This window comes from Saccopteryx leptura, chromosome 1 (assembly GCF_036850995.1).
Source record: "Saccopteryx leptura isolate mSacLep1 chromosome 1, mSacLep1_pri_phased_curated, whole genome shotgun sequence".
NCBI classification, from domain to species: Eukaryota; Metazoa; Chordata; class Mammalia; order Chiroptera; family Emballonuridae; genus Saccopteryx; species Saccopteryx leptura.
The window spans coordinates 306,578,095-306,603,356 of NC_089503.1; the positions used below are offsets into that span (position 1 = coordinate 306,578,095).

The following is a 25,262-nucleotide window of genomic DNA, read 5'->3' on the forward strand; positions in this document are numbered from 1 at the left end:
GAGATAAGCCCCCCGCCTCGTCCTGGGCCTCCTCCTCTGCTGATAGCAGCTCCCTGTCTGGAGGGGAGTTCACAGCACCGAGACATCTCCAGTCCTGGTAGCCTGTTGATACAGAGACGTAGAGGCCAGGAATGAACAGGCCGTATAAACATGAGGAAGACCAATGAAGATTGGTCTTTAGGGACATGCAGGCTGAGCGATCGCTATTTGCAAATCCACACTAATTGATCGTTACAGAGACATGTATGAGTCCAGCGCAAATCACCTACCGTCCGTCTTTAATGTACCAACCCTTCATACCCGTCCTCTCCTGCCTTACTCCAGGCTCTAGCACCACAGACACAGGAAGGGGCCCACAGGAGAAACGCCATGCCTAACAGCTATACAAAGTGATGTCCAGGAGCCACATCAGAGGCGGCGGTCACATGTGTCTGCTAAGGCTACCGACGGACATGCTTCTAGAACACAACTGAAGATCACAGTGCTGGCCTACCCCTCTCCCATGTCTACTCCTCCTTCAACACCAGCTAATGAATGGGATTTTATCAGGTTCCCTTCCCGGTGCGCCTGTCGTGAAAGGATGCCGGCTCGCCTGTCCCAGGGCTGCTCTGGAGACAGGAGGTGGGGTGGTGAAGACGGAGCAGCCTTACTTATGCCACTGCAGGGTCACGGGCCCAGGCAGCCTCAGGGATGTGGTGGGCCCTGACAGGGATGGAGGAACTCCTTCCCCGTGACGTGAGTCCTCTCAGGGACCCAGCTCCGAGTTTACTATCGTTCAGGTAGCAAACGTTTACACGAGCTTCACGAGCCAGGACCACCCACCCCAGGCATCAGGATCCAGGGGTGATGAGCAGCAGACCGGACGCAGGCTCTTTTGGAGCTTCATGTCGAGGGGAGGGCCACATTTACCGGCTCACCGCACAGAGGCATGCCCGATGGCATACTGCCATGCTGCCATGAGCTTCCTGGAGAAATGTTTGTGATCCTATGGCAGCATATGGCAAAGGAACCCCTGTGAGATGAAAGGCAGGGGAGGATTCTCCCACATCCTGGCCGACCTCACAGCTGAGTTCCAGACCACCACGATACAGCGAGGACTGAAGGAAAACCAGCGGGGATCTTTTTTTGCTGATGGAGGGTCCTGCCTTCAATTTGTAAAAAAAAAGAGTAATGTCTGCAAAGTGCAATAGAACGAGGTGTACCCGTATAGGAGGCCTAAGCAGAAGAACCTGGAATTTATTAGTCATGGGAGAGAGAAGGCAGGCTAGGGAACAGGGGTTAACAGATAGAATAACCTGAGCCGACGCCCCCTGCTGGGAGGGATGTGAGTGACAGAGTGAGTGGTACAAGATGACTGGCAGGAGGCAGGAGGCAGGAGGCAGGAGGCAGGCAGCAGGCTGTGTGGGAAATGCAGCTCAGGTGAGGACTGCTGAAAGTTTCATGCAGAGGAAAGGGGATGGTGCTGGTTGGGCTTGCTTCTGGGAAAACTGACTCATGCTACTGACAGAGAACAGATTTGGGGGAGGAGAAGTGAGCAGGGCAGAAGGAAAGAGGTTCATCCGGAAAACAAAACTTGCAGGAGTGCTGGGGGGAAATCACCGACGTGGAGATTAGGATGCCAGCAAGGGGAGAGGGAGACGGGCCAGGACGTGGAATGTTAGATACAGGGTGACGGAAAGGTCCTATCAAAGACGAATGGTTAGATACAGGGTGACGGAAAGGTCCTATCCACTGGGCTCTGGAGGAGCAACTAAGGAGATAAGATGGTCATGTGACAAGCCGGGAGAGACCCCAGCTGGGGAGAAGGGACAGAGCATGGATCCGGGTTTGCTGAGCAGCATTATGTATAAATTATCACCACTGTTATCATCAGCAATTATAGAGAAGTTATGTTTTATAAAATGCCTTCATACTCATTGTCCTTATTGGACTCTCACCCGATTCTGATCCTGTGGAAGAGAACTGTAGGAGATGGGCATGTATTTGGTAGGAAAGTAAAATGCAGGTGTCAGGGACCTCGCATGCATGGCATGGTCAATAGAAAAAGTCAGGCTAGAGGACCGGATACCGGAGATATCTTTTAGAACTCATCCAGATTGTTTTTTTAAATTATTATTATTATTATTATTACTTTTTTAATATTATTATTTTTAATGGCAACTTGAGTTCAAATGGATAAAAATCCAGTATGTAAAATAATGAATAGCAGCGGGTCTACCTGCATTAAAGGGGGCAGGAAAGATTCAGAGCGCCAGTCTCTCTCCCTCCCATTCACCTTTCCTCCAAGACCTCCTGGAAGTTCTGCGGTCCCGAGGAGCAGACAGATTACCGCCCTGGGTGCCTGACTCCTTCATCCTCCCAACTCTCCATGGCTTTCCTAGCAGGCTGCACAATCAGGAACATGTTAATACTATTTTTAAGAAGCTGCTGCACCGCGGGCAGTGCTGGGCCTTCACATGAGTGATCTTACTGGATCTCTTCCTTGGCAGCTGGTGCTGACCTACCCATCCACCTGCGGATGGAGCCAGGGCTCAGCCCCATTCTTCAGTGGCAGGCCAGGATAGGAAGTTGGGTTTTTTTTTTTTCCCCTCCTGACACTCTGTATTTTCTTAAAAAGTAGAAGGCACAGGCTTGTTGTAAAGCAGGGGTCCCCAAACTACGGCCCGCGGGCCGCATCGGCCCCCTGAGGCCATTTATCCGGCCCCTGCCATACTTCTGGAAGGGGCACCTCTTTCATTGGTGGTCAGTGAGAGGAGCACATTGACCATCTCATTAGCCAAAAGGAGGCCCATAGTTCCCATTGAAATACTGGTCAGTTTGTTGATTTAAATTTACTTGTTCTTTATTTTAAATATTGTATTTGTTCCCGTTTTGTTTTTTTTTACTTTAAAATAAGATATGTGCAGTGTGCATAGGGATTTGTTCATAGTTTTTTTTTATAGTCTGGCCCTCCAATGGTCTGAGGGACAGTAAACTGGCCCCCTGTGTAAAAAGTTTGGGGACCCCTGTTGTAAAGGCCATGGTCGAGGATTGCCAATAGGAAGGGGAATGAAGCAGGAGGAGGCGGGAGCATCCTTCTGAGCCAGATGCCGCTCCGCCCCTCCCATTGTGGGCCCCCCTCCCCTACCCACCCCCCTGCCCCGCTCCCAGTGCTGCTGCTCAGACCCGGGGAGACGGAGTGGCTTGCTTTCACCTTAATTAGCACAGCAATTTGCTAAATTTTGTTTTTCTCTTTTTAAGAGTGTTAATCAATTTTAGCTCAGAATAGATCGGAATAGCACACAAATTACCACGACAACCCCCAAATGCTAAATTCTGAACGTCTCCCATCAACCTCAGAGCCTGAAATATGAGAAAACCCGAATCTCTGGCCAGCATCTCCGCGATCTATTTAAAATGTTATGGCTCTGAGATGAAAAGATAATGGCTTTATGAGGTTGGGAACAAGCAATTTGCTGGAAACAGCCTCATGCCTAGGTGTTCAGTCCTTCCCAAGGTGACCGGAGACGGAACATCGCATAATTCTGTGAAGCTACGTGTTCCTCTAAGAACGGCAATTTGTTAAAATCCACAAGCATCACAGGGTACCAAGCGTGCTCCAGAACGATGGACAAGGATGAGATGTGCCGCCGGCCCCTCCCCCACTAAGATGGTTCGAAACTAAAGCAACAGACAGACAAGTGAATAGAAAATGTGTCCGCCTTCTCTGGAGAAATCAGGAAAGGTTTTCAGATAAGGGGACGACGCATCCCAGTTCGGAAGGGTGAGCACTTGCGATGAGGTAAGAAGAAGGGCACATCACACAGAACATGGGCTCACACTCAGGAGAGGAAGCAGGGCGTTCAGAGGTGGCTCCTGAATGCTGAGTAACAGAGCGGATCTGCAGGAAGGACCAGAGAGCCCAGAGCCGGAGCACGCGGGACCTCTCAACCAGACTGGGACTCTCCACCCTGGAGCCAGACTGGGACTCTCCACCCTGGGGCGAGCAGAGTGGCACAGCGGGAGGATTTCAAGCGGGGGTGGGACAGGACCAGATGGGGCTCATTCAGTTGAAACGCTCTGGCCCAATGTCATCCTCAGTATTTATTTGGCAGCCTTTAAAAACATGTCCACATTCACTTTCTTATTTGAGCCTCTTACTATCCCATGAGGCTGGTATTGTACGATTTTTATACCGGTGAGAAAACATACCTAAACAAGGTATAGGTTATTGACTTGGTGTCTTATGACCAGTAAAGGACAATCCATGAATTCAAGCCCAGGTGCACCGGACTCCTGAGTTCAGCACTCACCTCCTGGGATAACAGAATTCTCTAGATAATAATATCACCGACCTCTTCGAGGAGGCCGGGAGGCACTATTCCCGCCACCGCCCGTACCTTGAGCTCGTCCGCATTGTAGAAGTCGACGCGCACGGCGGGCACCATCCAGGTCTGGAAAAGCGTGGCCAGGATCTGCTCGGCGATGGAGTCGGCGATGAGGTGGAAGTGCAGGGGGTTCCGCCTGTGGGAAGGAGGGGAAGCCGGGTCAGAAGGGAGCATCAAGGCCTGAGACTTCCGGCCACAAAAACACTCTCACCCATTTCCGAAGTGGCTAGTTTCTAACAGCAACTGGGAAAGTAAATCAGGCGTGAGACACAATCAGGGCTCACTGGTGAGGCTGGCAGAGCCGAAAAGGGGAGAGGACATCTCACCACCTCAGCATTTCACAGAGGTGACAGCTGAGGACCAGAGAGGGTAAAATGGTCGGTGACACATAATTCAAGCCAACCACCATACCTGTTATTAAGATATCTGCATTTCCAAATATCTTAAGTAAAGCATGTGTAACGCGTTGACCAATTCTCTGTTTCCATCACCTAGAAACACCGGCGCTAGTGCGGAAGCACAAGATCGCGTCTTGAGGCCGGCTGTACGGAGCCGGCACAGCCCCTGAGGTCTGTTTTCTGCTCGTTGCTTTCCAAGGAGAAAACCAGACACCCAAGGAAGGGTCATCCGGGGCCCCGTCACTAATTGTCAGTTTACCCCCACTTCTAACATGCCTGCAGCTTTTCTTCAGTCTGCCTCAGCCAGCCAGCCCCTTCCTGGGGCGGCACTCAAAACATACTACACAGAGCGCAGCTTCTGGATTCAAAGGAAACTGAGTTCAAATCCCAGAGCTGGCATCTGCTAGTGGGGCCTTTGGAGCGTGTCACGTGTAGCTCTGCACAGCTGCTGCTCCATTCTGTAAAACGCTGGGAAAACCCCTTCATCAGGCTACTGTGTCAAGGAAATGAAATAGTAAGTGCCACATATAATGCATATCAATAGTAAACACAGACAGAATATTAATAAATAGCAGATATGCCTTCTTGAGAGACTATCAGACACAAAGCGACAGACCGAAGCAGAAGAACTACTATCATAAATACTACTGTGCTGGTAAAAGTGACAGCATCAATTTTAATACCATGAGCGAGTACCTGAAGATGAGGATTACCTGGTCCCCTGACCTCAGGACACTCATCCTATCTGGAGAGACAGGTGACCCACAATTAAACACTACAAACATGAGTGAAATGTGACAATAATTATAACGGCACAGCCAAGTATTATGGGAGCAAAGGAACAGAAGGGCTGATTCTGACTGAGTCAGAGGACGTGTAAGAGTTGGGGGGAAGCAGCACCCTAAAGGATAAATGACTGAGAGGAGGTAAAAGGAGAGGAGAATAATAGAAACTATCGCCAGAGCTCAGGGTGTGTAGAGAAAGGAAGTGGTTAGCATCAGAGGCAGATTTAACAGCGGGCGCACCGGGCACGCACCCTGGGCCCCGACTTCTGAAGGGCCCCGCAAAACCCCAACTTTACACTTTTTTCTAATGACATCAAATTTGGCTTCACATGTGCAATTTTAACATTAATAGTACATAATATTTTTTATTTATTTAAAAATATGGTTAGCCTGTATTTTTATTTTCCCTGTCTCTCTCTCTCTCTCTCTCTTTTTTTAAGGGGCCCAATATTTTCTTCTGCGCCCAGGGCCTTAATCCGCCTCTGGTTAGCAGGAACTCCACCGTTAGAGCAGAGGAGGGGAGAGATCAGAGCCATGGGAAGCAATGCTCCGAACGGCCAATTCAGCAGTCTGGACTTCATCAGCTGGGTGTGAAGGAGCGACACGACCTGCCTCTGCGCTCTCAGCCTCCTACGCAGCCCCGTCCCAAGTTCCAGACATCCAGGCCGTCTCCCGGTCTCTCATGCCCCCTCGCTATCTACCTGGGCCTCTGCATATCTGGTTTGTTCTGCACGAAGCCCTCTTGCATTAGCTTGTTCAGTAGTTCAGTAAGTACTTACTGAGCACACAGGATCCGCCTGGCAATGAGATGCTGGGGACCTGGTGGTGAGTGAAAGACACACCATCCTGCTCTCAGAGGGGTCACAGTCTCACCGCTGCTCCCTCCTCCACCCCTCCCCCCAATCTGGCACTGGGTCATCTACCCAGTCATCAGTCCTGAGCTCTGCCATCATTTGCTCCTGCAATCCTTCCCGGCCTGACTCGGTCAGGGCCCTTCCTAACAGACAGTCACCTCAGCACCACATACCCATCCTCAGGCAGAGACCACCTGTTTACTTGTCTCCACTCCCGCTGGACTGTGAGCTCAGGGAGGCCAAGGATCATGCCAGGTGTGAGTAGGTGGATAGCACCCATGATCTATCATGATCTATCATGTCTGGTTCAGTGTCTGGAATGCAGTAGGAGCTCAAAAATGAACTGAATGGATGAAAGGGTGGCGGGAAGTAGACAGATAAGGGGAACAGAGGTGAACGTGTCCTTGAACGGAGTGGACTAGGCGGATGTGGACTGAGGGTCTGATGGAGACGGGCCAGGGAACAGCAACGAGGGGGCTGAGTCTGGAGGCATTTCGGGAGAAGAGATCTGAAGTGTGGGGGAAGGGAGAGGGAGAAGGTGACACTGAGACTCCCGAGTTGGTGATGTCTCCAGGACAGGGGATACAAGTACAAAGACACACCAGAGGAAGAAGATGATTTTGGGACTGGGGACTGGGTGTACCAAGTATGATGTGAGGACGGCCAAGCCAGGTGGAGCTGGCTGAGTGAGTCCAGACCCAAGGAAGGTTCTCATCCCGGGCTAACTGGCCATACACAAGGTTAACAAACTGAAGAAATGAATTGAAGAAACAACACTACAGAATTTCTCCAGGACACCATCTCCTGAAAACTGCAAATTCCTCCATTAAACCAGTGGTCCCCAACCTTTTTTGGGCCACAGACCGGTTTAATGTCAGAAAATATTTTCATGAACCAGCTTTTAGGGTGGGACGGACAAATGTATCACGTGACCGAGACAAGCGTCAAGAGTGAGTCTTAGATGGATGTAGCAGAGGGAATTTGGTCATTTTTAAAAAATAAAACATCGTTCAGACTTCAATATAAATAAAACGGAAATAATGTAAGTTATTTATTCTTTCTCTGCGGACTGGTACCAAATGGCCCACGGACTGGTACTGGTCTGCGGCCCGGGGGTTGGGGACCACTGCATTAAACCATCTACGCCTGAGCGATGAGCATGCCTGCCCCCAGCCTCCCGGGAGGCTCGTGAGAAGCTGCCAGTAGGCCTGAGTGATCACTGGTGGCCTGAGGGCCTGAGGGGGTCAGGGTTTACTTGCTGGCCAGTGGCGTACCTGAAGGCCATGTCACAGGCAGCCAGTCAAAGTCACTGGGAAGATAGATGGTCCATTTAGCCCTCGGTGTTGGCACACCACTCCCCCCGCCCTTGGGAGCCCCGGCAGTCTTGTGCATAGAGAGTGGATAGAGGCCAGCTGGGATCATTGTTAACTTGTATTTTTATCCACAATGGAGCAATAGTGTAATTTCAGACATGGGGTGACTATACCAAACAGAACAAGCTGCTTCTCTCTGCTCCAACCCAGTATGCTTTGCACGCACGTCTGTATCTCTGTGCTGTTCCTTCCCCCACTGAGATGTCCCATGGGTTTCTGTTCATCCTTCACAATTCCCTTTGAAAGTCATCGTCTCCTAGAAGCCTTCTCAGAAGAGCACATCCTTGTCCCTTTCCTGCTAACTCAGCACCGCACATAAAAAGCAAGTCTGCCGCTGATAGCACGGCGTTGTGATACATATTCACACCCCTGGTCCTTGTCTGGACTGTGAGAGCCTGCGGGCAGGAACCCTCTTCTCATCTCCGCCCAGTGCCCAGCAGAGGGGCTGGCACATGTGGGTGCCATCAACAAACACTTGTGCAACAGGAGAAGAAAGCCAATGGCCCCTTCCATGAAGGTACAGACAGCTGATGGCACGCCCCACAGCAATGGTGCAGACAGAGCTGGGGCTCCACTCTGCTCCAGAACATCTGGGTTGGAACCCCAGCTGCGCCGACTACAGGGGGACTATAAGGAAGTTACTGCAGACCTGGAGGCCTCAATTTCTTCATCTTCCAAACAGGAACAATGCGAAGCAGCATTACATTGGGGGACTGTCAGGATTAAGTTATATAATATAGAGAAAGTGCTCGGTGAAGTGCCTGGGGCGTGGTGAGACTGCAGCATGGTGACGTGGTGACTCTCAGGATGGTCTGAATACCTGAGCCTCAACCCCCACCTACCTTCACACATTAGATGCTAACCTCCAAGATGGTGGCACTGGGAGGTGGGCCTTTGGGAGGTGACTGGGTCAACGGGGCAGAGTTCTCTGATAGGGATGTGGCCCCAGGGCCCCCTCACTCCTTCCGTGTGAAGGCACAGAGAAGCCGGTGGTCTGTGATCAGGAAGCAGGCCCCCACCAGAACCAGACCATGCTGGTGCCATGACCTTGGGCTTCCAGCCTACAGACCCAAGAGAAATAAAGTTCTGCTGCTTGTTAGCCACCTTGTCTGGGGGCATTATGTTACACTGGCCCTGAAGGACTGAGACAACTATTACCAATGTGCACTTAGGAAGTTGCTATTTTCTCTACACTTTTGCATCGGTTTTCAAATAAAGTATTTCAATTAGTTCCTCCACCTACAGACAACTAAAGAATGAGCTGAACAATTAAACCATCCAACAAAGAGATCCCAGGCAGCAAATATACATAGGGCATCACAGAGACACGGGCTCAGTGCCCTCTCCCCAGGCAGCGATCGATCTGGCAGAGATGGGGAAAGAGAGAGCACAGGTGACTACAAAGACCTTACAGCATGCGCGTGACCCAAAGCAGGGCTGCCACACGCGACAGCTGCCAAGTTTGGGAAAGGCACACATCCCAGGGAGCCATTGGAAGAGACTGACACGGACAGCAAGTGATGGGCACCCCTCAAGTCGGATAGTCAGCCACCCGTGCGGCCGTAGCGGGAGGCTGTGCAAGGAGGACAGAAGCCACAGGGGCACGAGGGTGGGAGAGACCCTCCCTACCAGTAGAGGAGGTCGGAGGTTTCCACACACGGCGGCAATTAACCTGCATCTTCAGGTGGGGAGGGAGGGAGGACGCAGGAAGGCGTTCTGCAGGATCTACTAGAATAAGGGCACGGAACATCTGTGAAAGAACACCAGTCTTATCTGGGCGGCTCATACAATGACATTTAACAAACACCGACTGCCTCCCAGGAACAGGCAAGATGAAAAGAGAGAGTCAGACTTAATGGCGGGCTGGAACAGAGTAGGTGACCTCCTAAGAACTGTGACTCGCATTCTCGGAGAGAAAGAGAGAGCCAGACAGGTGTGGGGGACTCCACGGGCAGCCTATTAAAGCCATGATTCGGGAGGCTAACGCGGTTCAAGAGATGTCCCAGCGCCAGGCAGGAAGAGCAGGCTCTTACAGCCGGGCGCTGAAAACATCCCTAGGAGGTTGTCCCCTCCGTGACCTTCCTCTGGTCCACTTAAAGTCTCTTCCCAGAAGGAAGAGCAAATCCGCGACGGCACCGAGCTCATCATTAGGTGTTTGCAGTGTCCAAGGGGCCAGTGTGCCTCCTGTGCTTCCTTCATTAGAAGGCTATGGAAATGCTTAATTAGGAGACCCACGGGGGTTCCCAGCCCAGGTGATCACAGGCCCGGGCAGTGTCTGACACTGACTCAGCAGTCAAACGCAGGCTGACCAGCAGCGGCTCGGGTCTCCTTCCCGGGAGGTGGAATGCTGGTGGGGGCTCTGCTGAGGCCCCACCTCCTGTATCAGCACCAGAACGTGGGTCCTGGCCCCCGCACCTCTTGGTGGCCATGGAGAAAGCACCGGAAAACACTGCCTAGACCACTTTTCTTGTAGTTTCCACAGAAACCAGAATGTTTCCCTCGAGCTTTACCCCACTGCCTACCAGATGGCCCCATGTTCATATCACACAGACCCCTGGGAACCAACCCGCTAACATACCAGGTCACTGTCTGTGGAGGGCTTGTTCAGTACTGATCTCTCAAGACTGTCAGCTCCATGGGGACAGAGAGCTGGGTCTGTCATTCACTGGTATATCCTAGGCCCCAGGAAGATGACCAGCATATTAAGTAGGGCCTCGTTCTGTCCTCTTGTCCCCTCACACAAGCATAGTTACTTACTGTTCAGTTAGTCAGTACTTCTATTTCTAGTTATACACAACAGGTATACGAAAACATATGACAAAAACTTGTATACAAATCTTCTCAGTGGCATTATTCAAAAGAGGTGGGAACAACCCAAATGGCTACCTGGGGATAAATGGATGAACAAAATGTGGCCTAGCCATACACTGGAGCATTACTGAGCGATGAAAAGGAATGACATGCTGACTCACGCTGCCCCATGGACGAACCTCAGAAATAGTGTGCCCAGTGGAAGAAGCCAGCCACCAAAGACTACTGGGTGATTCCATGTCTATAAAATGTCGGAATAAACAAATCCACAAAGTATGGTAGTGGTACCCGGGGAAACAGGAAGTGACTGCTAACGGGTGTTGGGGTTTCTTTTTTGAGATGCTGAAACTGGTCTAGTATTAGGTAGCGAGTGGTGGCTGCACAACTGGGAATACACTCAAGACCAACCAGGCATACACTTCTAGAAAGTGAATTCTGTGATTTGTGAATTACACCCCTAACTGACTCATTTGCCCGAGATGAGTGTGGGAGAGGGATTTAGGCCTGGTCTGCTCCACTGCTCTGGGCTCCTTTCTGGGGGAGCTGTGTTGCACAGCAATGGCTTGTCCGTGTGAGGAAGGCCTGGAATTGTGGAGCTAGCCTCTGACCAGAAGGGAAACCCAATTCACAGGGACCGAATAAAGGAGCCTGACCGTGCCCACATTTGAAAGAACACCCCAGAATCCAGGTTGACTAATAACAACGAAGGTGATATTTCATCCTTCAGCTGAGCCTTCTGACTCTTATTTTTGCATTTGGTTCCTAACTCAAAAAGTTTTAATGACGGGGCATTGCAAATTCCCCCATCAGCCAAAGGCTATGTCTCCATCCTGTTTCTCTTTTATTCAGAAGGAGATTGGCAGGAGTTTGACAGATGCTAACACCAAAGGGAACTTCATCTACTATTGATGGTAGGAACTCATTCACAAGAATCAGAAAGGGATTTTCTGAATATAGGATTCAATATTATCGAATTTTACATCTGTACAGCATCTAACACAGTTTTTTTTTTTTTTTTTTTTTAATACCTGTCACTGGTTATACATGCATTTTGCGAGCACCGCTTTAAGCCCATGAGAAAAGGCTTCTGCCTGGCCAGGCTGGCTTGGGTCCCACCTCGCTTACCTGGGTGCAAACACAGACGTTGCCGCAGACATCAGACAAGACCACGCTCTTACGACAAAGAGGGAAGCAAGGGCGTGCCCCGTCTTCAGCAATGCCTGCAGACGGGGCTTGTAATGAGCAGCGCTCCTGCTGCCTCTGGCTGCCTTAACTGCTCCCTTGTTCCAGGTTGGGATGCAATAAATATGGTAATACAAAGAGGCAGAGATGATTAAACTTCAGCTTCCTTCCCTGCTTTTCCCTTTCTTATTTTGTCAGGAATGTGCCACGGCCCCTCCAAGGCAATCCAGGGTCTGTTTTTATTAAAATATACAGGGACATCTGAGCTGAAATAATCCTTAAATTATTAAGTTTCGACTGGAATTGCAATTTGAGAGAAAGAAAGAGCCTGTGACAGCAACTTGAATGCTTAGTGAATCCGTTACACTCAGAGATTTAATAGAACTCATTGCGGAAAAACACGTTAGCCAGAAGGAGGGTTCGCCAGTGTGCGTTCTTCATTTGAGGGGGGACAAGTGGCCCTGGTAAGGTGGGATGATTCAAGGGCAAGTCACTATCATGTCAGGAAAGCTCTCCATGGGAGAAGAACAGAGTACTTTTCTGGAAAAATCAAAAGACCTCCTGGGTAGTCAAAGCGGCACAGGTTCTGGGCTGTGCAGAGCTGTGAGGCCAGCCTTCCAGGGGCTGCAGTTACTCACCAGTGACCTTCAACAAGCCACGTAATCTCTACGAGCCTCCATGTGCTCATCCATTTGTAGGGATAATGGCATCTACTGACCAGGCTGGGATGAAGGTCAGATACAAATATGTGATGCGTAGCTTCTGAGGTATATGCATTAATTCTCTTTGCTTTCATACAGACATGCATAACCAAATAGCACAGCTCCCTCACCTGTTTAAAGAAATTACCTGTCCATATTTTCTTTTATTTCAAGTTTACTGAGCTGTAACTGACAAATAAAAATTGTATATCAAATGTTTAAGGTGACTTTTTATATGTATACATTATTTTAAAAATCACCATAATCAAGCTAATTAGCATATTCGTTCTATTTTCTTTACTCCATCCTACTGCCTTAGGTCTTACTAGAAAATTAATATCTATGCTTTTACAACCTCCATTTACTTTGTACTCAGTCTCCCAAAAATACATAGCTGGGAGGATGACAATGATTATGAAGAGTCACAATAATAATGGCAATGTCTACATGGTCCCCCCAAAATGATAATTAAAAATAGAAGAATAATGATACTCAGAAGGTAATTTTTTTTTTCCTTATTGAAAACTCAGATTTTGAAACTAGATTTACTGGGTTCAAACCTGGCCCTGCCCATCCTCTCTGTGTGACTGATCTTCAGCCTAGACTGAACCCCTTGATCCTCAGTTTCATCATCTGTAAAATGGGGACAATACCAGTTCCCACCTCAAAGAGGCATATGAGCATAAAATGCATTAATATCTGACAAACACTAGGAATGGAGCATGATACATTCATATTTATTAAATAAAGAAAATGCAGATATTTCACATATATCATCTCTTTTGATATTTAAAATAGGCTCTGTGACTGCTTGGGGAACTAGCCAAAGCTCCTAGACGTTTAGTGACTTGCCTAGGGTCACCCAGCTCAGTGATGGCAAGACCAGAATCATAACCAACTCTGTTCCTTTGTTGTATTCAAATCCTAGGTTCCTCCCTTCACAATCGGGAAACTGCTTCTATAATAAGGTTAAGCCTGAATAAGCAGTAAGACCATTAGAGGCAGAAACTGGTCACAAATATGCTGTTTTATCCTCCATGGTCTTCAAGGATGCCAGTGAAGTTAAAGAACAACAACAAAAAACAACACACACAATCTTACTGCTTGATATGCAAAGTGAGGGAGTCACCCAGCTTCCTCCTGCCACCAGGGCTGCAGAGTGTGAGAATAAGTAGATCATCCTAGCAAGCAAATATTAAATTTTTACAAGCTGGCCAACCTTCCTGCCCAGGCGGTTAAACACTGAAGTTACTAAATAAATATTTTTTCTTTCTCTGCTCACTAAAAGCTTGGTCTCCGTGAAGAGCAGCTAGGTGTCCCAGCCTATTTGCCATTGGGATTGGAGTTACAGGCATCCCCCAATTTCTCTTTAAACACTTTTGCCACCTAAAGACACATGTTATACTGTTTTCTGACACATATTATGGTACTTTCAATTAGATAAGTCTTCGTACACATATCTTCTGCAGTTATTTTTTCCCTCATTCATCTTCTTTTTCACCATAGAGGCTGCATAATGAGATGACCAAAAATATATGTTAAGAGAAAACAAAAAACGAGGTCACCCCCAACAACCGCATGCAAAAAAATTCCATTTCTTATTTCTTTTCTGCTGGTCTTTTACCCGTCCCCTAGATTGCCACCTTATATATGTATCTGTATGAGTGTGACACATGGGTTTAGAGAGTGGAATGATACTGTGCATATGCTTTTGAATTATGCCGTCACTTGTTTGGTAATATCAAATATCATTTTTGTTTATGTTTTTAAAACCCACTGAGAGCCTGACCAGGCGGTGGCGCAGTGGATAGAGTGTTGGACTGGGATGCGGAAAGACCCAGGTTTGAGACCCCAAGCTCGCTAGCTTGAGCGCGGGCTCATCTGGTTTGAGCAAAAGCTCACCAGCTTGGACCCAGGGTTGCTGGCTCAAGCAAGGGGTTACTTGGTCTGCTGAAGGCCTGCGGTCAAGGCACATATGAGAAAGCATTCAATGAACAACTAAGGTGTTGCAACGAAAAACTAATGATTGATGCTTCTCATCTCTCCGTTCCTGTCTGTCTGTCCCTGTCTATCCCTCTCTCGGACTCTCTCTCTGTCTCTGTAAAAAAATAATAATAATAAAATAAATAAAAATAAAACCCACTGAGAACATGGTTTACTATAAGAGGATGTCCCATTTAGTTAATATTATTGTTTTTTAAGGGTTATTCAAAGTTTTATAATTATGAGAAATATTTCATAAAAGCTTTTTTTTTTTAAGTTAGGATTATCCTTTTAAGACAGAGCCCCTGATGTAGTGATACAAGGTCATGGTCTTGGGCATAATACTATGATATTTCTTTCCCCAAAACTGTCAGCAAATTTCAGTGCCGGCTTCAGGGTTCCTGAATGCCCACATCACTTCTCCTACTGTCTGTCTTTCAAAACATAGTGTGCCTGCTGTCACCAGGCATCCTGCGGAAGTAAAATTGATTCCATGTAACAAAGCAAGCCTTGAGTGAAAATTTACTGAAAATCTTGTCTGGAAAGTAAATCTAATTACTGTAATTCATAATGAAAGCCCAAAGAGGCATCCTACCCCAGTATTATATTATCCTAAACATTAGGAAGGTGCTTCCTTTGTCCAAGCAGTTTATCACGAAACATTCGTTAATCCCCACTACGCGTTTTGGAAGCAATGACGCTGTTTCTAGCTGGACTTTCTGAGCTGAAAAATCTTTCAGAAGCCCTTGTGTCTTGATATCTAAACTCATTAGCACTAGCATATTAATTCACAGACTAGATCTCATTTGTAGAGTTTCATGCATGGGAGAGACAGAAGTGGTTACTTGATTCAAAAAGTCGTCACTGACGTGGGGTGCAGAATTTTCATGACACAGAATAAAAATCTGCTTTCCTCTCAAATCCCCATGCCTCCATGAGACTGTGGCGTGCCATCAGCTGCGGATACTGACACTATTGCTATATGGAACTGAACTAGGTCTGAGCCAGGTATATTAGTTAACTATATACCTTCAGGTTATTTATTAATGAAGTTCCCTAGATTCACTTGTTAACCAAGTAAATATTTATTGAGTAGATAATATGCTAAGATACCAGAAACAAAGAAAAAAATAAGGCATGGTTTCTGTCCCCACAAGTCTCACATTTTATTACAAAAGATATAACATAAATAGATAAATGAAATACAATGTATTAAAAATCACAGCAGAAAGATGCACAGGGCATTACGGGCTGGTAGAAGGGAAGCCACACCCAGGCTGACACCTGCAGGTGGGCTTCCTGGTAGAAATGAGGTCTGTGCAAAGTCTTGGAGGGTGAGGAGGGCTTGCCAGATTAGGGTGGGGAGAAAGGGAGAGTGGAGACCTGGACAGATGGGACCAACGACAAGTAGTAGGCAGGGGACACCTTGGGGAGGATGGCAGCTGAGAGCAGGTGAGTGCCACTGGGGCCCGAAGCATCCGCAAGGGGAGGAGAGAGAACACACTGTCAGGCATGACCTTGGATCCTGGATGGTCCGTGTGACACGGCGAAGAGATTCGATTCTCTCAGTTTGACAGGGAGAAGTCAATGAAAAGTGTTCAGAAATCAGATCTGCCTGTCTGAAACATCATTCCAGCATTAGAGAGGATGGATCTGGGGGAACGGGAAGGACAGTGCCCATGAGAGACTATATATATCTGAGCCATGCCAGGCACAGTGGGGATGAAGAGGACAGGGTGAAATGGCTCTGAGAACTGATGGGCTGGTCAGGGGACCAGAACAAGAGTTGGTAGGTCTTGGGTGTCCACCACTTCTCCTGTCTCTGTTGCCACCACTGACAGTTGGATTCAAATATAAGACTTTCAATGGATCTCTGTTCGGTTGAACTCAGAGCTTTTTATGACCACTCCTCCTTCTGAGGACCTTCTGGATCCTGACTCAGTCATCTGATGCAGTTCCATACTGTTGGCTACAGCTCTGGGTAAGCTTCATCCAAAGCCTCAGATATTCTGAACAGAGCCAAGGACAGCGGCTGCAACTGGAGATTCAGTTCTGGATATTCCCTCAGTATGCCCAGAGGCAGTCAAAACCACGAGGGGACAGAAGAAAAGTCCCTTGAAAAAGCAGAGGCAAACAGCAGGAATTGAACAGGAAGAGATGGTAACTCAGGAGGACGGCAGTATCACCTCCAGGAAAAAACGGGAATCTACCCTTTGTATGACTGGCTCCACGGGGACTCACAAAGGCCACTGATATCATCTACAGGTTGATAATTTTCACTTTAATATATATAAGGCAGGACCTTCCTAATGGTCAGATATGCCCAGAGGTGGGGCGGGCTACATTGGCACAGAGTAAGCAACTTATTTTAGTTTGCTGGGCTTCCATAACAAAACACCACAGAATGGATGCAAAATACCCCAGAATGAGTGGCTGAAACAACAGTAACTTATTTCTCACAGTTCTGGAGGCTGGAAGTCCAAGATCAAGGTGTTGGCAGGGGCCGTTTCCTTCCGAGGCCTCTTCTCTTAGCTTATTGATGCTTGTAGATGCTGTCTTCTACCCATGTTCTCACATGGTCTTCATACTGTGTGAGTCTGTGTCCTACTCTTTTCTTATAAGGACACCAGTCACACTGAATTAGAGCCCACCCTCCTGACTTCATTTAACTGAGTACCTCTCTAAAGATCTTATCTCCAAATTCAGTCTCATTCGAAGTACTAGGGATTAGAACTCCCAAGAGATAAAGTTTGGCAGGGAAAGGGAGAGAGGGGAACACACAAAAATCAGTCACAACCTGTCAACAGAGAGATTCTATTTTCAGTCCGGTAAGGGAAGCTTGATGAAGAAACTGAAGCAACGTATTTGGGATGTCCTTGAAGATCCCTTCAGATCTAAGAGCTGCAGTTCTACACAGTGCAAGATAGCACCTCATCGCTGCTATTAAATACTATTAACACAATCATCTCCCCCAAGGTCTCAGATAAAAAATTTCATTTTCATGGCAGCTTACGTGACTGATGAGAAATGGTGCTCTGATTTAACTCTGCCCCATGGAAACACACACAGGCAGGCAATCACAGGCCCGCAGCACGTAACCAGCACGCTCACCTGTGAAACAGGACAGACTTGACCAAGGTGACGACGTCCCGGCTGGCGTTATATCCGGCGCAGACGATAGCAACGTGGATTGTCTGGGAAGTAAACAGAAACAGGGTGAGCAGTTAGACGGAAGAGGGTCTTCCTGGTGCTTCCGACCACATGACAAAGAGAAACTGTCCTTCTTTCTTCCTGGGATCGTTAGAAAACAAAGAACACAGGCCGCTGCTCTGGGAACACAACCCGAGACAGTTTTATTAAGGCCTTTTTAATCTGTTTATGGTGCTATCACCATTTGGAAACCATTAAGGCTCCTTACAATTACATTTGGGGGAAAGAGAAATGGGGCTTGGCTCAAACAGACAAACAGTGAGTTTCCGGCCCCCAATCTGGGAGACAGTGACAGCTGGTTCCATGAAGAAGAAAGAAATACACCCGGGAAGGATGATCTGGCCATTAGGGACCTCAGACTGAGAAGGGATGGTTCCAAGAGGTTGTGAAATGTTCTCACAAGATGTCTCAGGTTAAGGCCAACTCGGTAGCAGTGGCAAAGGGGCTGATAAGGACTTACGGGCCGCGGCTGGGATAGCATTCCAGCAAGTGAAGGCGGGCAGAATGTAAGGAAACCTGATGGGTCATCTCCTCTAGGTCAAGAGCATGGGCCCCAGGCATGAATTAATGAATCCTGGATCCGACCTTTAACCCAAGGTGACCGTGCAGAAGTTGCGGTGTCAAGTGACTCCTCGTAACATAAGGGGCATGACACATGTCCTGCAGAATGTCAAGGAATATGTGAGGGCAATGATGCCAAGAGCTGAAAACAGGGCTCAGCACACTGCATTCCAATCATAGCACACATGTCCTTGAGAATGGAGCTTCCCAAACGGGGTGCCTTGGCGCCTTGGTGGGCTGCATGTGAACTCCAGGTGATGAAGACAGTCATCCCTTCAAGCTCTCCAGGCTATCAGGCAGGGTAGCCCCCTGGGCTTGGCCATCACTGCTGCCAGCTACTTTTCCTGTTTACCTCCCAGCACCAGGCAGCTACCATTTTCTATAACAGGCCACACATTGACCAAGACGGGAAAGCACTGCTCTCAGGCACCCCCTGCAGGAAGTCATCTAGTCTCTCTCAAACCAGCTCCGGAAACGGAGGGCTCTGCCTCTCAGTGTTGTCTCTCTTACTAAAGCACGGCCCTCCTCGCTTTGCCACCTGCCTCCGCACCCCACAGCAACCGCGCTCTATCCTGGGAGGACCACAGAACTTGCACGTCCTCTTTGACACCCAGCACTTAAATTCAAGGGAGGTTCTTGATAGGCGCCTCTTCATTTTCAGAACTACTTCCAGCCCTTCCTCCCATGGCACGGCTTCCAGACTCCCCGTTACCCTAGTCGGCCACTTGACAATGCAGTTCTGGTACCCTGGCTGCTCCCATCAGGGCTTTGAGGACAGTGACGCCCCTCCTGTGACACCACCAAGGGGAGGCTAACCATCCTGGGGATGAACCATCTAACAGCCTTGAATGCACTTCCAGGACTCCTCGTTTCCAGGGGCCTTCCCTCCGCCTGGCCACCCTCTCTCAGGGGCAGGAGCTGGATTTAGCTCTGTCTCAATCCTCACTGTCTCCGAAACCCTGAAACCGTGGACGCCCCGCCCCCCGCCCCCGCACTGCTCCTGCTCCTCAGGCTGGTGGAGAGCCCCTCCCACGCTGTCAGACCCACCAGCTCTAACCTGGCCAATCGTTTCACTGCCCTCGGCTCCCTGCGCGTGCACTCCCCACTCAACACGCAACCCCCACCCCTGGGGATTAAGAAGGGAGATAGATGAAGGAAAATGAAAGAGGAATAATAAGCACACTAAGAGCTAATATTTATTGAGCAAATAAATCACTCTATCCTAAGTACTGTGCTTACTACTTCTTCATACAGATGATTAGATTTAAGTCTCCTGGTTGTATGGGGCAGGTACAGTATTATTATCTCAGTATTACAGACAGAAAACACAGGCTTAGAGAGTGAGATTCAGGCTCTGGAACAGAGATTCCCAACCCCACTGGTACATAAGAAACACCCAAAAGATTTTTCAAATATTCCCCCGTGCCCCAGCCCCACCTCAGACCAATTAACTCACAGTCTCTGGTGTCCAGGATCTTAAATGACTCTGCTGCAGGCACTGGTTCTCCACAGAGGTTAGTTAATTCACTCCCCCACCCATGCTCCCCCGCCCCAGAACACTGTGACAATGTCTGGAGTCATTTTGGTTGTCACCCCCAGGGGTGTGCAAGGCTACTGGTATCTCCCGGGTAGAGGCCAGGGATGTGGCTTTACAGCCTACAATGCACAGGGCAGCCCTCCCAGCCAAGAATGACCTGCCCAAAAGGTCAAGACTTCGGTGGTTAGAAACCCTCCTCTTAGGAAGAAGAAAGGGGGTTAGGGGAACCTCAGGTCCCAACGGGGAAGCAATGCCACCTTTTCTCAGTCTAATTTATGTCTATCTTCAGTTCTAGACCTTAAAATGAAGCCGCTAACCCTCATCTCTGGGTAAGGTCTGGAAAGAAAGACCCAGGATGAAAGGCTGAAATGAAGATACAACTGTCACCATTTAAATCACAAAGAAAAACAAAATCTTTTTGCACACAGGAGGGAGGGGAGAGTAAGGAGGAAGGGGATAAGAATGGGTAAATGCAAGCTGAATCAGATTCTTTGGAATTACAAATATTTAAACACGTGGCCTCTCTGAAGTACCAAACTTTGTGTTGGCTTCAGGGTTCAGGGACTTTTAAAAATGGGTTCATTAAATGTAAGCACAGGTGCGTGCATTCTCAAACATGTTACAGAACTTTCCGATCTCTTTCATTTCTTCCACTACACCTGGCATCGAGGATACATTCATCCCCTGAAGCCTAAGCAGCTACTCCCTGCTACTCAGGAGAGCAGGAGACCCAAGTGCCCTGAATACACTCTTGGGAGAGTTTGGGGTGGTCCCAAATCTGTGGCTGCAGCCATGAACAACAGGAGTGGGGAGAGTAGGGGATAGGACTGAGCAGGGTCACAAAAATGGTTTCACCAGGACTGCTTTTGATCCTGAAGTGATAAAGTCCAGGTTTACAAGTTGTTCAATGTGGCAGCTTAAAGGTGGCCATGGACACTTCGACATTCCTCCCATCAGAGGGAAGGGTCGCAGGGTCAGATTCTGTGACCACTGGCCCGCTTATCAAACCTTCTTCTCTGTACTTTATAGATGTCACACTTGCCTCTATTGGTGACAAGGCCTGGATAGAAGGGGGGGCATGATGTTCTTATTTGCTCCTCCAGACTCCTTCTCTCCACCCTTCCCCAACCTGCTGTGTGCCGGAGAGCCCACTTTTATAGAATGAATTACCGGTTTCCTCTAAATTCTGGATCCTGGCTGAGTTTAGTCAATGGAGGATAGGAGGACAAAGAGGTCAGAGCCCCCCTGCTCCCATCGGGGGTCCTCTCCTACACTTCCAGTTCTTGCTGGGTTCACAATGCCCCTTGCCCACCCCTCATCCAGGGGTGGCAGTGACTCCCCCCAGGGAGCTTGGTCACCCTCGTCAGTTCCCCTCCGCCCTGCCCATGCCTTAGGCCCTGTATTTAAACCCCGTGCACACTTCTGAGCGTGCCATGTTTCCTGACTGATTCTCATGAGCTTTCCTCAGCATCCCCTTGTCCTGGTGGCTGGGAGGGAAACCCAGAACACTTTCAAGCCTTCGTAGACACAGAGAAGCAAATATACACGGTGAGGCAAAGCAGGAGGGCACCAAGGTATTGAACTTGAGAATGTATCATTGTATTTATACATTTTAAGGAGCTCACCAAGGTTCTCAGACACCTGGACCACAAGACTCTTTCTAAGGAAGCCCATAAAGGCACCTGCCACTCCCCTTATCCCTGAACAGGGTTCTCTGCACACCTTGTGCATCGGGAAGCTGCCCCTGAGCACACGGGCAGGAGAGTCCCACAGCTGTGAACGAGGGCTCATTCCAGACACCACTGGGGTCAGTGAGGGACCTTTACTTTTAGGACCTGCAGGAAGAAATCAGGCAGGACCAGAGCATTTTTGGAGCTTCCAATGTGCCAGGAAAATAAAATCCCCTCGGCCTGTTTTCTTCTATATGCTAGCAGGAGGGAAATAATCCCTAAAGAAATGCAGACCGAATCAGGGGATGGCAGGCAAGCGGCAGTCCTGGCAGAAGTCACCTGCACCCACCCAGGCCCGCTGCCCTAGCACCACCACCAGCAGTGACCTACAGGCCTGGTACACCCTTTAGGGCATTCTGCTGGGGGCACAGTTTAGGGAAACATCTCACATCAGGGCAACTGCAGGAGTGGGAATGAGAGGGGGACCTGACCCGATTTAAAAGCTGCAAAACTACGAACAGTGAGGCTCAGTCCAGGTTCTGCACTGCGGCTGCAGACTCCTGCGCTGGGGGTGGGGGGTGCAGTGCTGTCCAGCGGCCACTCGGAGAAGCACGCGGCTGGGGACAGACACGGGAGTGAGTGAGTGAGTGAGTAAAGAAAACCAACAAGAGTCCAGAGACCTGGGTTTGAGTTGCAGTCTCAAACCGAAGTTGCCGAGGGACCTAGGAGCAGTCACTTAACTTCCAGGAGCCTCCCCGTTCTTCTGTGAAATGGAGATAAAAATAGTCGCCCCCTAGGGCTGCTGGGAGGATCAGAGAGTTGAGTGCAAGACGGTTCCCCAGGTGAGCTGCTGCTGGTCCGTGCTTACCGGATACGCACACAGCAAAAGGAGACGCTGGCCCTCACCGCCCTGCAGTCACTTCCTCACCTGTCGTACAGGGACACACTACTGCTTTCCTTCCAGGGGCTGAGGACCTGGAGTCCGTGGTTCTCCAAACTGAACAGGCATCAGAACCCCTGCATGGCTTATTAAAGCAGAGTGCTGGGCCCCTCCCCCAGAGCTGCTGATTCAGGGCAGCTGGCGAGGGTGAGGCTTTCCTGCATCCACGTGTCACTGATGCTGCGGGTCCCGGGAGCACAGCTGGGAACCAGTTCTGCCTACAGCACCTGGAGCAGTGCTCACATCAGGCCTCAGGGATGCTAGCTGCGGTTACGTCAAAAGGGTGAGAGGGGTGTTCACAGACTCTATTTCCAATACCTTTCCGATGGAGAGCACCACTTCCCACAAGGAAAGGGGCCACCCCTCCTCCAGCGCCATCCTCTTCCAGGTCTGGGGATGTCTGACTCTTCCGGAGTGAGGAAAAGCCAAAGGGACGCAGGCGTCCCCTGTGCCGAGAACAGAACCTGGGAAACCAGGGGAGCCGACGGCGGCCCCAGCTCTGCCTCTGGCCAGCTGGGTGACCTTGGGCAAGTTACTTAACCTCTCTGATCCTCAGTGACTCCTCTATAGAAGGAGGGATTTAGAATTTCTACTCAGAGGTTTACCAATATCCAGGGTTTTCTAAAAGTCAAGATGAAGAAAGTGAGACACAGAACCATGCTGTACCTTGTCCAAGGTCCCACAGCTCAGCCAGTTAGTGGCAGACGGGTTAAATTAGAGTCCTGCCTTTAAACCTATCCTACCCTGCCTCAATGAAGTGCATACATAACTATTAAAATTAAAAAAAAAATGAACGGCTAAATGTGCCATTTAAAATCACCTAACAACACCTCTAGGGCACCCTTACTCTCTTGGGAAACTACCGATAGAATTCTATTTGCTCTAAATACTGAATCACAGACCCAAAAGACACAATTATCTCAGCCTTATGGAAATCAGAAGGAGACACCCGACTGCAATGGAAGCCAAAGCCAGGGGACTCGACCAGGGGTGGGGTGTGTTGCTGGTGCTACAGCGCCCAGGGTGAGGACAGGACAGGCCAAACCTCCAGGGGGCGGCCCCGAGCGCCTCTTCCTGAGTCAAGGCCCCACAATGAACGAGAGGGGAAAGACCATCCCCAGCCTCCTCCCTCCCGCACATTCCTGGCCGGCTCTGGGTTGCTGTGCTTATATTACGAAGAACATCACAACCTGAGGAGTCAGAAACCCAGATGTTTCTCGGGAAGCACATGAACGCATGGGATTGATTTGGGGTCAAAAGAAGTGTGATGGGTAGGGCAGCCCCGCGTCTGGGGCACGCGAGCTGTCCAAACACTGCCTGATGCTGACCACCACGTCTGCCACGCGTCACGCTCCTCCCGGCGGGGCCTCCGAATGGCTGGCCTGAACCAAACGGTTGACACACATTCACCAAACATTCAATCATTCTACAAATGAGGACTGAGCACCTGCCGTGCGTCGGGCTCATTTGTGGGTACCGGGGGCAAAGAGCAGTGAGCAAGAGAGACCAAATCCTTGCCCCACCCTGGGAGCTGACATTCTAGTTGGGGAACATGGAAAATAGACAAACAACTATACATGTAATACATACACACACAGAATGCTGGATGATGAGCAGTCTAGGGAGAAAAATTAAGGAGGGGAAGAAGGACGTGTGGGTGGTGAGCGGGGCTAAGATGTTAAAGTGGGGTTGTCTGGGCAGCTCTCATGGAGAGGTGACATTGGAGCAGAAATCTAAAGCAAATGAGGAAATAAACCTTTTAGGTCCCCAGGCGGAGCACACTGGGCGGTGGGCATAACAAGGCAGCCAGTGTGCTCAGGGCCCACGCCGGAGCCTGGGACCCAGGCAGTGGGGAGGAAGGCGAGGTGAGACCAGAGGGGCTCGCACGTGAGGCTGACCCCTACTGCTCACAGGCACTTGTAAGAACTCTTCTTTTCTGGAGTGTGAGGAGAGATGCCTCCGGAGAGCTCAGAGTTGAGAAATGGCACAATCTGACTTTTATTTTAAAAGGCGTACTCAAGGTGTCACTTGAGAACAGACTCTGTGTGTGTGTGTGTGTGTGTGTGTGTGTGTGTGTGTGTGTGTGCGTGTGTGTGTGCGTGTACTCATATGGAGGAGGGGGTGGCCAGGGATCAAACAAGGAAGCAGAGAGAAGAGTCCAGAAGCTACTGCAATAACCCAAGAGTGGTGGACGCTGCCCAATTGCCCCTTGGAAGAGGTACGTATATGTAGCCCAGTTCCCCAGAGTGCTGTTGGCAGGCAGCCACAAGCTGTCACACCTATAGGAACTTTGGAGTCAGAGGCCACCTTTCCGAGGTCAGTCCCTTCCTGGGGTGACCACATCCACTAAGCCCCACAGCATCCCTGGGTGCAGGCCCCACCGACATGCTTTCATGAATAGTCCACACAACGAGCTCCATCTCAGGTGTGCTTCACACCACTCGAAGGTGACACAGGGCGGGAGGCAGTGCAGAGGTGAGAAAGGGCCAGGAGAGGTATGTATTCTTTCCAAATCCTTTGTGAGTAGTCTGCAGTCGGCTTCTCCAGCGGAGGAAGCAGAATATCATGCGTATTAAGATTTACAACCTGTGGCAAGGGTATGGGGAAACGGGGTCCCTCATACACCATAACCAAGAGGATACAATGCTGCAGCTGCTACGGAAAAGGGCACGGTGGTTCCTGGAAAACTTAGAATTAACATATGATCCAGCAATCCCACATCTGGAGGTAGATAATTTATACACCCACGTTCATAGCAGCACTATTCATGGTAGCTAAGAGGTTAGCAGTAACCCAAGCATCCACTGTCAGATCAACAGATGAACAAAATGTTGCATGAATATATATATGGGAAATATTCCATTGTGTGTGTGTGTGTCACATTTTGTTC

The 25,262-nt window shown here is 49.3% G+C and overlaps 1 protein-coding gene across 10 annotated transcripts in view; it reads right to left on the reverse strand.

The window, feature by feature from the left end:
- The window catches only part of LARGE1 (LARGE xylosyl- and glucuronyltransferase 1), a 556,826-nt gene that overhangs the window by 275,965 nt on the left and 255,599 nt on the right, over positions 1-25,262 (reverse strand). For all 10 annotated transcript variants that reach the window (XM_066358245.1, XM_066358239.1, XM_066358243.1 and 7 more), the window contains 2 exons: positions 17,566-17,648; positions 4,380-4,503 (listed from right to left, as the gene is read on the reverse strand). In XM_066358245.1, coding sequence (XP_066214342.1) covers positions 4,380-4,503; positions 17,566-17,648 — 207 coding nt within the window. The remainder of the gene's footprint in view (positions 1-4,379; positions 4,504-17,565; positions 17,649-25,262) is intronic.